The 14,491-nt window shown below is 41.3% G+C and overlaps 1 protein-coding gene across 1 annotated transcript; it reads left to right on the top strand.

Annotated features, from left to right (window-relative positions):
• The first annotated feature begins 764 nt into the window (after positions 1–764).
• On the top strand, positions 765–13,313 carry LOC139913591 (uncharacterized). The gene is made up of 5 exons (XM_071901646.2): positions 765–1,081; positions 7,131–7,260; positions 8,223–8,458; positions 8,911–9,223; positions 9,696–13,313. Exons 1-5 carry the CDS (start codon positions 1,022–1,024, stop codon positions 9,857–9,859), a joined length of 903 nt encoding a protein of 300 aa, XP_071757747.1. The 5' UTR covers positions 765–1,021; the 3' UTR covers positions 9,860–13,313.
• The last annotated feature ends 1,178 nt before the right edge of the window (positions 13,314–14,491 follow it).

Genomic DNA, 14,491 nt, shown 5'->3' with positions numbered 1-14,491 from the left:
CTTCCATTGTGAGATAGTAATTTGGTTTCCCCAACGCAGTGATGCTGTGGTATGTAATAAGGTGGGTAAATTATAAACTAAATATAGAATCACCAAAATGGAGAACAACCAACAGGGCAGACAAAAATAATTAGTTACATTTTCAGAGTAGTATTGATTTGTTTTATTTTCGTAAAACCTAGGTCAGCCTAAGACTACTTACTACAATATATTCCAGTGGTTCTCAACAACATATTCTATGAACATATTAGTTTATAATGGTAGGTAAACAAACTCCACTACATCCCTGCCCAAGTCTATGTGACACAGTCCAATAACAGTATAGCTGCCATTTTAAATATCTTTTTCGGGAATGTAGTGGAGGGTATGCCCAACTAAACTCAGTTCACCCACTTTTTATTTACAGAACAGAGTTTTTACCACATTTTTAAGCTGACATAAATCTTTATGAAATAAATCCATAGTACACATAGTATCAAACTGGTGTAAGTTAAATGGGTCTTTATGGGGGATAAAAGCATAAATAAAAACTTTTCTGAAACTGTTATTGAATTTTGTTTGTAGTGGTGGTTGTTTGCCTCAGGATGATCACTGACTGGAGGTCATAGTGTACCCATCTTATTATGCATTTGTTCCCAATACATCCATGATTTGTTCATTGAGGAACCAACTGCTGCTTCCTCAATTAACGTCACACCGTGCTGACGTCACTGCGGGGCCACGCTGCGCTGCCAGTCCAAACAAGCTCCTTCCCTTCCAGAGAGAGAGACCATACCTCACCGGGCAAAACAGAAAGAGAGAGAGGGAGAGAGAGCAACTCCACATCTGATCAACGCGTCTGGGAGCTGTTCAGAAGTGCAGAGATTTGACAAATAGTCGTAAAGATCCGCGATAAACACGCCGACGTGCCGAGGAATCAGTTGAACGACTTTTTTTTGTTTCTGAGCGTATACAACTTAGTTGTTTTTTTTTACAAGTCTATTTTTCCTACTTTCACTGTCGTTTCTTCTGGGAAATTAAGATGAGGAATCTTTGGTTGGTGTTCGTCCTCGGACTGGCGACCGGGTTTGTGAGTGAAAAAGTAAGTCCAGCTGTTTTTTTTTTTCTAGTTTGATTCATTGTGTTGCCAGTTCAGATTTAACTACCTGGATATTAGGTGATGTGATTTAGCGTCTTTGTTTTTATCCTGTTAAAAGCAGCAGTAAGCTGTAGGATAAGTTCCGTATATGATTTTAGGGTTAGAAAAGGTAAACATACATAGATGTTGTTCAGCCTGTAGCTTTTAATTTCTTGTGTTTCTCCCTAGAAAACCACAGGGAGACCGTTTTAGCCTATATGTGAGGTATTAGGAAAGGTTAGCTTGTGCTCTAACTAGTTCAGTATGTTTTAATTTTATTTTCCCCCCAGCTGGCATAGCCTACTTATTTCACATTTCTTTTTGAGCTGTGAAACTACAGGACTAAAGTGTGTGGTAAAACTAAGACACAAACAACAAAGCAAAAGAAACTATTTTTGAATCGTAAACAAATGCTATGTTCTCCTTATCTTCCACGAAGCAACAGTATTTACCCAAGTGATGTGTTAGTTGGCGAACTGAACCTTGGTTCACTGGTATTTAACCAAAACACAGTGTGTGTTCAGTTGGTGTCAAGTTCACTCAGGGCCAGAGCCAGTTCAGCCTGACGTTCATACCCAAACCCCACTGAACCAAGGCACACTGGATGCCGACTTTCTCACTTTCACAAGGTTTGGGTCAAGTTTTAAAATGCACAGTGAACACTAGAGTAAGTCATGCTGTGTGAATAATCACAAACAGCATAATAATGAACATGTGGAAAGGGACAAAAATGCTAAGAATTAGAAACGGTTACAGTCTGTCTGTCTGACCTAACAAGTCTGTCCTGTCTTTAGAAAAAGCTCTCTCTCTCTCTCTCTCTCTCTCTCTCTCTCTCTCTCTCTCTCTCTCTCTCTCTCTCTCTCTCTCTCTCTCCCTCCCTCCCTCCCTCCATGTGTGTGTGTGTGTGTTTTGGAAAAGTTGGAAAACACCTGGAAGTGGCCGGGGTAAAGCAGAGGGTCTGTACTTTGTCACAAACGCACAAATATGGTTGCATGATTTATAGACCGTGGAAGTGCTGAATGAGAGAGAGAGAGAGAGAACATCGGCACCTCTCCAGAAATACAGGATGTCTGTGATTTATGGACTGTATATTCTGAATGGGAGAGAGCTGAAACCTGAGTCAGTCCCGCTGAATTTGTGGACTAAGAACTGGAAGGGCAGCAAACTTTGGCCAAAATATGAGTTCAAATATTACAAATACTTGAAACCATATTCAGATAGATTTTTTTCCCCCAGGGTGTTTGTGGGCTTTAAAAAAAAGTCTAAATGTATGGCCTTAAAATATATAATTACATTTTAATAAAAGGGAGAGATCATAGAGAGGCAGAAAGGGGATGGACATTATAATGTAATTTGTTTTCCATGTAAACCCCATGAGCCAGTGTTTCATCTTGTAATGATTTTCTAATTTGCTCTGTGGCGCTCCAACAAGCTTTGACTCCCCTTAAGTTGACATCATAAACTGTTGGGTGTGATTGGTGGTGGTGATGATGCTGCGGCGGATGTTGCAACCGTCTCTCTCTGGAAGGTATGAGTGTGGCTGAGCTGGCTTTGGAATGACTGGTTGCGTTTGATTGTGTTGCTCTCATCTGAAGGATGAACTGTCGAAACAGGCTTTCTGCCTGTGACGGATCGTGAGTCGGAAGTTGTGTCACTTACTGGATGGATGGATGACTCATGAGTCACGGTGCGTCCCAGCCAGCAGGCAAGTCCAGGCAAGCAGGCAGGCAGCTGTGTGGGAAACACTGAATCCTGCCCACCCAGAGGGCAGCGTGTAGGGAGCATGATGAGGGTGGCACCAATCCTCATTATTATTACTCATTGTTTTGATGGTGTTTCCGGAAAACACATTTCGGAAGCATACATACACTAAAAAAAAGACTGAATTCAAAAAGAGATAAATAAATGGTAACTAATAATATAAAATAATATTGAAAATGTGGGTTGAAATCCTCTGCTGTCCAGTAGTGTACATGCTCTGCCCGCTGTACTGAGGTCAGTTGTTCTGTGTCTGTCACTTGGCTAGATTGTCTCACTGACCTTTCATGTGTTATCAGGTTATCAGATGTAGCCGGTGCCTAGTCATACCTGGCTGGATGACTGTCTCTCTGTCTTTCTTCGCATCTGTCTGACGTTTGTCCTACTTTGTAAGTTGTTGGTCTGATTTTCCAATCTCAGCATGTCCTTGGGGGCTGTTCGCGCCTACATATCAAACAGAAAAGGGTTTGAAAATAGGGCTAAATAGGTTGTTGCTGTTGGAAATGCCACTGAAACATGCTGACCCTTTGGATTTCCACATAGATTGGTGGTCGGGGAAAATCACATCACTTTCTGCCATGTTGCACAAATACAGCTCTTGGGGAAATTCTCTGATACTTATAAACTGTTTTAGCCTGTGATTAGGCTGATATCCAATGCCAGTGTCTGTACAATCCTACCAAATTCTATTCAGACATGCAGAAGTTGTATCAAACTAGACAAAACACAGAATACCCTTTCACTCTAGGACGGCTCTCATTTAATTTATTGGTTAATAATGTGAGTCTGTAACTGTGATTAAGGGCGACACAAATAAACTTGACTTCCGGGGTTCAAACATTTTTCGTGACTTGTAGCATTGGTCAAACACACACACACACACACACACACACACACACACACACAAAAACATGGTGTGGCGTGCTGCTGATATCTAGCTGATAGATGATGACAGGTCTGTTGTGTATTTTAGCTGTTACACAACCTGACGGCTCTCTCATTATCACCGGAAACGTAGTAGGAACGACGCACAAACTCCAACAGTATGACCAGCTCATAGGGGAAATACTGAACAATAATAGCTGTTAGCAGGTTAGAGAGACACTAGAAATACTAATTTGCTGATTAAAAGAGTTAATATGCCCTCAGCCCCGCCTCACACACCCACACACACCCCTCCTGTGATGATAAATCTACTGCATGTCTGTAGTGTTACACCACTGACCTGGCTGTGGATTGTTTCCATAGAAAACTGTCTTCACTGTGACAAAGCACTGGGATGCCAGATGGTTAACGTATATACGATGTGTGTGTGTGTGTGTGTGTGTGTGTGTGTGTGTGTGTGTGTGTGTGTGTGTGTGTGTGTGTGTGTGTGTGTGTGTGGATGTGGATGTGTGTGTGTGTGGCATGCACATATGTATGTTTTCCAGATGTGTGTAACCTTTTGAGCCACTGAGTCAAGTCTTCCTGTTAATGTAAGCATGTTATGTACGCATACAACTTCTCTCTGGCAAGATGGATAAACAGACAAATTATTTTAGTTGATTCTGTTTACCTTTATTATTTAATTCAGTCTTTATTTAGATAAGAGAGGCCTGAAAAAGCTACATGCCCCTTGGAGTGACTGACTAATTGGCTTGCTTTTTGTGTCTTGTCTGCTCATCAAAGGTAGTGACATAGCTACACAGCATCAGCAGCCATGGCCAATGATTTTTCAATAAAAAAAACAATAGGTGGTCTGATTAGAACAAAACCAACTTCCCTTTCATTGCCTCTCACTGAGTTGTCTCCTTCAACAAAGTAGTGATGGAAGAGACTGATATAGCTAATCCTAAGTCTGTATTTGTTCCTTTTTTCCTTCCTACATTCCTTCCTTCTTTGCTTCCTTCCCTCCATCCTTCCTATGTGTACAGTAAACTGTATCTGTTCATATCTCCATGGTCCAGGTAGCTTCACTGCTGAGCCTGTCACACACACACACACACACACACACACGCACACACATACAGACATACATACATACAGGCAGTAAGTAGTTCAGAGTCAGGAACTACTGCCTTGCTGGGGAAGTGTTTGTGTGTGTGTGTGTGTGTGTGTGTGTGTTCGAATACATGAGTGTGTCTCAACTCGAAGTGTGTGTGTGCATGGGAGTGATTTTGTTTAAACTATGTAGGTGGTGTGCTTGGCTGTCTTTCTGTCAGTGCTACATCACACCAGTAGGCCGTAGCTGTAGTGGTTGTTCTGGCCTTAAAAGGGAATCCCATTCATTTTAAGAATGTACACACACTGACTGTTCCCCTGGTCTGGGACAGTCCAGTCAATACGAACATGGACGTGAACTAGTTTTCTCTCAAAGCCAGAAAGCAGAGAACCAAGACTACCGACTGTCATCTCCCTTTGAAAATGAATGATTTTTAGTTTGCCCCATCCACCCCAATCTGAATGCAGCATCTGGTTTGTCTCACTGTGATGTTTTTCTGTTGGTATAATTGTGTTATGTCTCAGCTGTTCAGTTGACAGTTTTACTCGTCCAATGCACAGCCAGCTGGAAGAAACGTTAGATAATATTCTGCATCAACTTGTGTCTGGTTTCTTAAATTGTGGCTCAGCACACAAAATGGGAATTTAGCTGAAAAGTTGAGCTTGAGTCTGGAGTATCTAGCGACTCTGTATCCCTGCTGGTCTGTCTCATTAGGTGCTGCTTTATTGACGCCAGTTGTTTCGTTAGTGTAAGAATGCCATCAGTATAGTTGTTCTTTTGGTTCAACATCAGTCCACGTTAGTAGGGGAAAAAAACAGTTTCTCATCTGTGTCACTCCTGATCTCTCTTATTCCATTCCCATTCTGTTCCTCACGGCATCAAAAATGATTAATCCACCCTTGCAAAATAGAAGCAGAAAGTAAATATATGTATATCAACATTAGCTGTCGGGTTTTGTTTGTTGCCTTATGTTAAGTTTGGCCCACTATTGGGCAAAAGTGGCCAGACTAACAGTGCGCTGCAGAAAATAGTTCCCATTAACATGCTAGTATTGGCATAATATCATCATAACAAGCCTCTGTAAGAATTTATTTAACTCGGTAGAATGTTACTTCACTCAACTGTGAATATTTTATGCATTACCAAAAGACATTATCTACTATCTTCATCACTTGTTACTAGAAACATATTATCCCTCTCTCCCTCTTTCCCCTTTCTCTATAACTTTTCCCACTCCCCCTCCTCTCTCTTTCTCTCTCTCCCTCTCTCAGCACCTGTGTTAGTGGAAGCATACTATACATACCAGACATACCTCAGGTCTCAATGGGCCATATTCATCCGTGTCTGTCTGTGTGCGTGTGTGTGTGTGTGTGTGTGTGTGTGTGTGTGTGTGTCTTACTACCAACATCTGCTGAGCAAATCCTCTTCCTCTCTGGTTGTTTTTCAGACTGTTCATGAGGTTTGCTTTCTTAGATTCATGTGTTTTACTGGTCCGTCTGAGCTGTATGTCATGCAATGTCAACTCTCCGCCTTGTTTTCTTCTTGATTTATCGTGGCTCGTTTTATTCAGCCATAGACAATCTCATATCTCAGCAACTTTTTTCCACCTTAGGTTGAGGCTTGTTCTCTTCCCTCAGCGTAGGCTTTAGATAAGACAAGTAGGTTTTTGGTTTCCATCACACTCATTTCTGTGTAGTGTCAAAGGTTTGGCTTGGTGGGTGGTTTTCGTGGGCTTCAATTTCAATATACTAAACAGAAGTTTTGTGTGTGTGTGTGTGTGTGTCCTCTTGTCTGTTCTGTGCATTGTCTTTGAAGCTGCGTCTCTCTCTCTCCCTCCTTCTCTCTCTCCTTTAGATCCCCTCTGTCTGGCTCTGTGTAGCCTCACAAATTACTGTCACAACACATGAAATCGACAAGAAACCAGCCTCCATTTACATGCTACAATATAGATGCAATACATACTATGGATACACACACACACACGCACACACACACACACACACACACCCTGTAGTTGGCCAGTGTAGATCACTGGTTGTGAGAGGTATTGTCTCGGTGCAGACTTTCACATGTTTTCAATTAGTGAAAGGAATTCTGCAAGTGTGAATGCTTCATGCCGCTCTCCATCTCTCTCTCTCTCTCTGTGTCTCTCTTCTCACTCTCCTTTTCTCCCTCTTTCTCCCTCTCTCTCTTTGTGTCCCAGTCCCCCTCTGTTGCAGCCGATGAGTAATATTTCTAATAATAATAATAATGTCTGTATTTTTCTCCTTCCAGCTCTTGGTCTCCTCCCAGCCGTCCTCTCTCTCTGTAGACGATCTGTACCTGGAGGGACGATCATCGGGCGACTTCCCTGTAGATGATGAAGATGATGAAGACTTCGGCTCAGGCTCTGGATCAGGAGACTGTAAGACCCTGTCTTCCTTTTCCCTTCTTAGTTTATTAAAATTTGGCTTGTTTGTTATCTTCACTGGTGACTGTGTTTTAAATGTCCTACTTGAAAACACGTTTAAAAACAGGTGGCAAAATATTTAAGAAGAATGCACACATAAAAAGGTGTAACTATAGCACTTTCATAGTAATAGTACTTTACTCGAAAACAAATTCTAATTATAGCTTTATCATTCTTTATAACAGCTGCCAGCCCTCCAGTCATATTTCTTCACATACAAATTCCCTGGCAGGTTTTTACAAAGCTTAATAACATTTCCTCATCTGATAGTGATAGAGGGAAGTAGCTGTGTGTGTGTGTGTGTGTGTGTGTGTGTGTGTGTGTGTGTGTGTGTGTGTGTGTGTTTGCACATGTGCCTATGTATATACTGTATGTAGTTTATGCATTTGATCTGGACAACTTTTTGCCTAAACCAGACACTTCCACAGTAGCAAAATGGCCAAAGACTTGAAATATTAGAAATGATTAAGTTCAACTCTTCAAAACACACACACACACACACGCACACGCACACACACACACACACACACAAAAACAAATGCTTCTACATTCACAAGCACACACTGTGCCAGATGTTTGTCCTGAGGTGATGTGGAGTTAGCCAGGTGAGGTTTTATTAGAAGCCAGCAGATGTCAAATACTCTCCGTGTTTATTATGAATGACTCACCTTTATTCACACTATGAAGAATCTGCTGGAACATTCTGTGCCGGCATGAGACTAAAATGTGGTTAGGTAAATTCTATAGCTTTGTGGGAGTTGTTCGACATTCACCATCTGCACATAACACATTTCACAACGAGAGCCGTTTAGCCTTTCAGTGTTTGTCCGTGCCAAAATGCAGTTCTCACGCTATCATGCAAATAACTTTTAAGTGCTAGGTTTGGGTTGGTGGTGATTGGTTCCTCTTCCCCCCAGCTCTCAGTGATGTCCTACAGAGCGAGGTGATAATGAGGAAGATAAACATCTTCCTCAACACCTCTGTGGCCACACCCACCCAAGAACCGCCTCGGAATCAGCCGACCACAACGGCAGACTCTCCTCCCAACCCACCAACCACAGCAGGGGACAGCCAGGATCCACCAACCACAGTGGAGGACACTGTGACATCACCGTATATTTTCCCTGAGGAGGAGAAGGAGACCGAGATGGAGGTAGAATATTGTTTTTCCTTTTTATACAAATCATTGTTGTCCTGGAGAAGCAATTGTTGTTTTTTTTTACAATAATTGTCTCATGGGTAGAAAATGTTTCATGACCCTGGGACCAAGCCAAACTACTGATAATGCATTGTAAAGTATCAAAAAATATGTCAAAGGGGAAAATCAATCCGTTTTGGACACTGGAAAAATGCTAGTTTAAAGTTTCCCACATTTTCTCTGTCTTTGTGCTAACCAACCTGTGTCTCATGTCTTTATTTCTGGCCTCTCCTGTATGATTCAAAGCCCCAGATCACAGATACACAGATCCACCATATGCAGTTTTGGTTTGTGACAATGAGAGTTGGCTAGCTGAGTGACCGCAGGAGTCTACTGAAAATAGTGCATCATGCGTTCTGCTAACATGTCTGCCCATCTTTGTCTCTCGCTGTATTTCTCTTTCCCAGGAGCCAGGGATTGGTCCAACATCCGAGTTCATCTACAGCACCAGTCCCAGCTCCACCAACCTGCCTCCCAGTGAAACCACTGCAACCAAACACAATGTAGACATCAGTCTAACCAAAGACACCAGTGACGGCGTTCTTTCTGAAGACAGCCGGGATGACTTGACAGCCGAAGACGGTCGAGATGAAGTCCTGACCAAAGAGGGTCGAGATGAGATTATAGCCAAAGATGGTCGAGGCAGCAGAGTATATGACGCGGACGATCCTGAAGAGGTGACTTCTGAGAACGTATGGGAGAGGACTGAGGTGCTGGCAGGTACGGATGGAGTTCCTCTTTACTTCACATTGAAATGTCCCGTCTGTGTCTGCAGTATGAAACCCCCCATTGAAACACAGTCGCACAACTGTCTTAATGAATCAATTAACTGAGCTTTTGACAAATAACAGTATGTGAGGACTAAGCATTTTTTTACCTTTATTTTTAGGATGCATGAGGTTTGTTTACATTGATACTGTTAAAGCAGACCTGTGTTTTCAGTTATGATATGTTATAAAAGTTGCATGCAGTTTATTTTCTATGTTTATGCCAAGCTCTTCTAGAATCTGTGTTGATTTAGATTGCTAAATACATTCTAAATTTAGGCTTTAATAGCTGTTAATGTCTCCAAAAGGTCAACTTTTCATGAATTTAGAAAGAAAAAAGGTTAATTTTTTTACATGAAACACTTTGACACTTTTTGAAACTCAAGAAAATGTAATATCTTTATATTTCCTTATCCCCTCTCCAGCGGTGATAGCGTGTGGAGTGGTTGGATTCCTCTGTGCCGTTTTCCTCCTCCTCCTCCTCGCCTACCGCATGAAGAAGAAGGATGAAGGTAGCTACGACCTGGGAGAGACCAAAGTTCCCCCGACAGCCTATCAGAAAGCACCTACCAAGGAGTTCTACGCCTGAACTGACCAATAGGGACTTCGGAATGTAATCTGTCACCCGCCAATCAGGACTGAGAATGGATCTTTGACAGCTGAAGATGATTCCTCACGTTGAAGTTGGAACTCTCCTCTTCTCTTCTCCTCGTCTCTCTTACTCTCTTCTTCTGCTATCCATTCTCCCCTTCCTCTGCATAATATTCAGGGTTTGTGAAGAAGAGGACATAAGGAAAAAAAAAATTGTGAGCGTGTTAAAATGCATTCCTATCATTCTGTTCTAGGGAAGGAATCAGAGATCGATACGCATCCTAAATATTAGGAAAGGAATCTACTTAAAACTATCGAGATGTATCCCATTCCTTCTAGTCTAGGACAGTAATCTACTTCAAAGTATTGATAACATTGTGCTTTTAGACCGACCCCCACCACTTCGCCAAGCTGAAGCGCACTGGGCTGGACCTGGTTCTGCATTACAGAGAAACTGTTTGTCCCGTTTGACAGAGCTACAGCTGACCGGGCCCAGCTCAGCTCAACAGCGTGAGAAAGGAAACTTCTACATAGGACAGACTTAACAGTGTTTTGAATGCTGTTAGTTGAAACGGTACTAAGTATGGAATTATTATTACAAGGAGCTTCAATAGTTAATATCTTTTCCCCTTTATTTGAGGTCAAATTGGTTCTGTTTGTTAGCAACTTGTATTGTTATATTTCATTTCATGTATGCTTTCTTTGCTGACTCAAAGATTTTTTGTTGTTATGTGAGTTATTTGTGTCCAGTGTTGCTATGAGAGATTTTGATACTCTGCAGGTACATATTTTTAGTTTTCTCGCAAAATTTTGACTCTTGTACAAACGACCAAATATGACTGTGCTGTATCTGTCTTTTGGAAAATTATTTTTCAAGAGCATCTCTAATGTGTGTTCATGTAGATTAGACTTCTGTAAGCCATTTTTTTTTTTTTAACTCAGAAGAGATTATGTCATTTCAGTTTGTGTCATTATATTCACACAGTGGTAGCCATTGTAAAAGTCCCTCAACCCTGCATCTGTCCAACATTAGTAATGTATTCAGTGGTAGCTAATGTCGTAAGCAAGCCAGTGCAGCAGGGACGTCTACCATGGCTACATCTAAGTGGAGCCAAGGCTAATGACTATAATTCAAAAGCCTTAAAAGTGACCAATGTTTTCTGACTGAAACCAAAGCACATTCCGTTCAGTTATAATAGCGGGTTTGAATTTAAAGGGACAGTGACAGCATTGGTCTACAATCTATAGAGTCAAGTCTTATCCAATCAGCAGGGTTGGAGAGGTTAGTTTCAAAATGTAATCTCTTACAGACTGCCAGTTACCTCTTTTTACTGAAATCAGCAATGTAACCCACTGGAATATTCCAGCTCAGTAATGTAATCTATATACTTTCATTTACTTTTGAATTACTTTGACTATTGTTGTAACCTGATTACTGGAATATCATAAATTGTAATCGGTTACAATGCCAGTCTGAACTGTTCTCTGTCCTGAGTGTAAGAGTCAGGATCTGGATCTGGCTTTTCCAAACCACAAACTAAACCTCAACCAGCCAGCCAAAGCAGGAATGTTCCTGACCAAGAGAGATCCTTTAGGGTTACAAGGTTTCAAGATGGGGACAAAAGGGGGTGGTATTCTATTATATAGATTTATGTGAAAATGAATGGGGAATTAAAAATGTGCCTGCCTATGGACTCGTCTGTTAAATCTGAACCAATCACCAACTGTTTACAAGGCTTCATCTCTTCAGCCCCTTTCTCGAATTAGAGAAAAGCTGTCATGAAGCTGCTTTATTGTTGGCCTCATCTTCTTTATGAAGAGGTCAAACCAACTTTTTGGTCACCAAGCTGTCTGATTGGTTTGTGATCAGCAGTCAATACACACATAGAGGCGGGGCTAAGCAGGTAAACCATGCCTTATGAATACACACTCGTCCCCTATCCACAGATTCCCATCAAAACCACATAATTTCAGATCGTTGTCGTATTTTCATGAATCTGCCATGATGCGAGCTAAGTTGACTTCTCTTTAGTTGTATTTAATGTCAAATAAGTACAAATGTTAAAAATTGATATAGGCATTAAGAGACTTGCAATGCTGCTTGCCATGTCGTGCTGCCAGTGTGGGCAGTGAGTTTGTAAAGGCATTTGTTTTGTTTGTTTGTTTGTTTTGCTTGCTTTCTTGTGTAAAAGGTCTTCTTTGACTTGATGTCAGCCCCCCATCTGCGGCCAAATTTGTAGCCTTATAATTATTTAGTTTGATTCATTTCAGGAGGCAAAGTGGCATCAGTGAAAGTTACCCATAGGCGAGGTGTGTGAGGGTATGTTTTGCTCTCTTTAGCCAAGGCTACTTCATTACTGTTTACATAACAGACGTTCCAATGGCTGAATGGAATGAAACTCTGGGATTTTCTTGGGACCAGTTCGAAGCAATTCCAGATGATCTGACTGCAAATGAGGAAGAAACTACCTATTCTCTATGGCTGGAACAAACAAGAAGAGACAATCTGATCACTAACCCTATGTGACTTACTGTGCATAGCATATGCTATTTGCTGGTCACTTTTATCCAAAGTGCCTTACAGTACCTACGTACATACATTTCTAGATTTTGGTGATGCCAGTGGGAGTTGAATCTGTAGCTCTGACAGTGTCAGTGCCATGCTCTACCCACTGAGCTGTACCACATCTGCAATACTACTGGGTTAAAGTCCAGTGAGCCAGTATGGCCAATATGGCAAAAGACCCAGGAGAAACAGTCGTTTCTGTTGTCAGTGCCAAGAACAGCTCAGTGGGTAATCTGTCACTAACCCATACCCATAAAGGGTTAACACCTACTGTCAATCCAACCTGTGACGACACACACCATCTCTTTCTCTGGTTTCTCTCTTAATTCTATTATCTCTGTAGGTTTCTATGTTGATGATACTATAATTTATATGTATTAATTTATACATAATTAGACCATAATAGAGGTAATATGTTAGTGACAATATGGAGTGTACAGTATTTACAGATGTTCAAAGCCTCTTTGTGCCTACTGCTCTGATTTGTTTTTTGTTTTGTTTTTTTAATTTATGTCTTTACTGTATTTGACTGGCCTGGGTTCAATTCATTTTCAGTTCAATAAATTGGATTTCGTTCAAAATTTAAATTGTGATTTTTTTTTCATATCCTAGCAATAAATTGAGCAATTGAGAATGAATACTATTAGTATATTAGTAAATCAATTGCAATTTTAATTTTGATGGAACTGAATATGAATTGACTCTAGCCTTTAGTTTTAACAAATCAAGTCCTGTACAGTGGTGGGGACCGACGACAAATCATATTACTGATAAAATGGTGACATAAGTGCAGGAGGTGGCCAACAGAACTGTGTTGCTGAAACAGTGTTGTATCTTAAGAGGTTCACTACTGAATAAAAGATGTGGCTTTGATGCAATGCTGAAACAGGGGTTGTTGTTTTTCATTCCTCAGATTGGTTTGATTGTAAGAGCAAACTCTTTCTCCTCCAGCTCACACACACATGCACAGCACAGACTTGCAGATGCATTCACTCAAAACTGCATGTGTGCTAATGTTCAACTGTCTCCCTTCTCTCTGACATGATCGCTCTCCACCATTCTGCCCCTCTCTTACTTTCTGTCCTCCTTCTGACCTTCTCTCTTCCACCTCTCCTCCTCTCTCTCTCTCGTTCTCTCTCTCTCTCTCTCTCTCACTCTCTCACACACACACACACACAATCTGAGAGCTCAGTGGCTGCTGAAGTAGTAATTTAATGTTTCCCCACAGTATTTTGGAACCGGAACGTTTTCATAAACTGCACTGTTTCCCTCTTGTGCTTCATTGCCAGGGTTGTGTATTTAGTAGCTGAAAACAAACAAACAAACAGGCAAAGGCAGTGTTTTTCAAAGACTGGGTCAGAACCCAAAGTTATAGGCAGATTAAAATGACTTCACTAATAATTCTGGAGAAATTCCTGCTTTTAACAGATGAAGGCTTTTGACTGGACACTTCTAGTTTGGAATGAAGCTAGTGGTTACAGTATGTTGCATTGAAATGTCCTCATCCCTACAGTGCAAGCTCGACTGAATATTGTGAGCTTTTAGGTAAGCGCACTAAGAAGTACATTTTGTGACAGTGGTTTGCACAGTAGCCCACAAAAGCATTTCCTCCTGGCGTCAAAAAGCATCCTCTTGAAAATGTAGATGCCAGAAAATGTTTTTTCAACCCACTGTGCTAAACCAGGCCAGCAGCATGTGAACTGAGCCAAATGGTCTGATGCTCTCAAAAACCTGATGATGCAGAGAAAAAACAAATGGCAGAGGAAACTCAGCAAAGGAAGGGGGCGGTGAGAGAGAGAGAGAGAGAGAGGGGGAGAGAGAGAGAGAGAGAGAGACAGAGAGTGTCCAGTATGTATATCATTATGAAGAAAAGGAAAGCCAAATAGCTCAGAGTAAACCGCACTGAAACTGCTTCAAGTAGGCTACATAAGGTCAGTATGGAGGGGAAAAAGAATGGAAGTGTGCCATCAACAAAAAAAATAGTAAGTAAATAGTCAACAGGAGTTATGATCCTTTGGAACATTTGTAGTTCTGCTTGTTGTTCAAAACTGCACCACTGTCCTC

Source organism: Centroberyx gerrardi, chromosome 12 (assembly GCF_048128805.1).
Source record: "Centroberyx gerrardi isolate f3 chromosome 12, fCenGer3.hap1.cur.20231027, whole genome shotgun sequence".
Lineage (NCBI taxonomy): Eukaryota > Metazoa > Chordata > Actinopteri > Beryciformes > Berycidae > Centroberyx > Centroberyx gerrardi.
This window is presented reverse-complemented; position numbering and strand designations above follow the sequence as displayed.

Coding starts and splice junctions, on each gene's coding strand:
- LOC139913591 (XM_071901646.2), top strand. CDS start 1,022: ATGAGGAATCTTTGGTTGGTGTTCGTCCTCGGACTGGCGACCGGGTTT. Junction 1,082..7,130: donor CCGGGTTTGTGAGTGAAAAA/GTAAGTCCAGCT, acceptor TTCTCCTTCCAG/CTCTTGGTCTCCTCCCAGCC. Junction 9,224..9,695: donor GAGGACTGAGGTGCTGGCAG/GTACGGATGGAG, acceptor TCCCCTCTCCAG/CGGTGATAGCGTGTGGAGTG.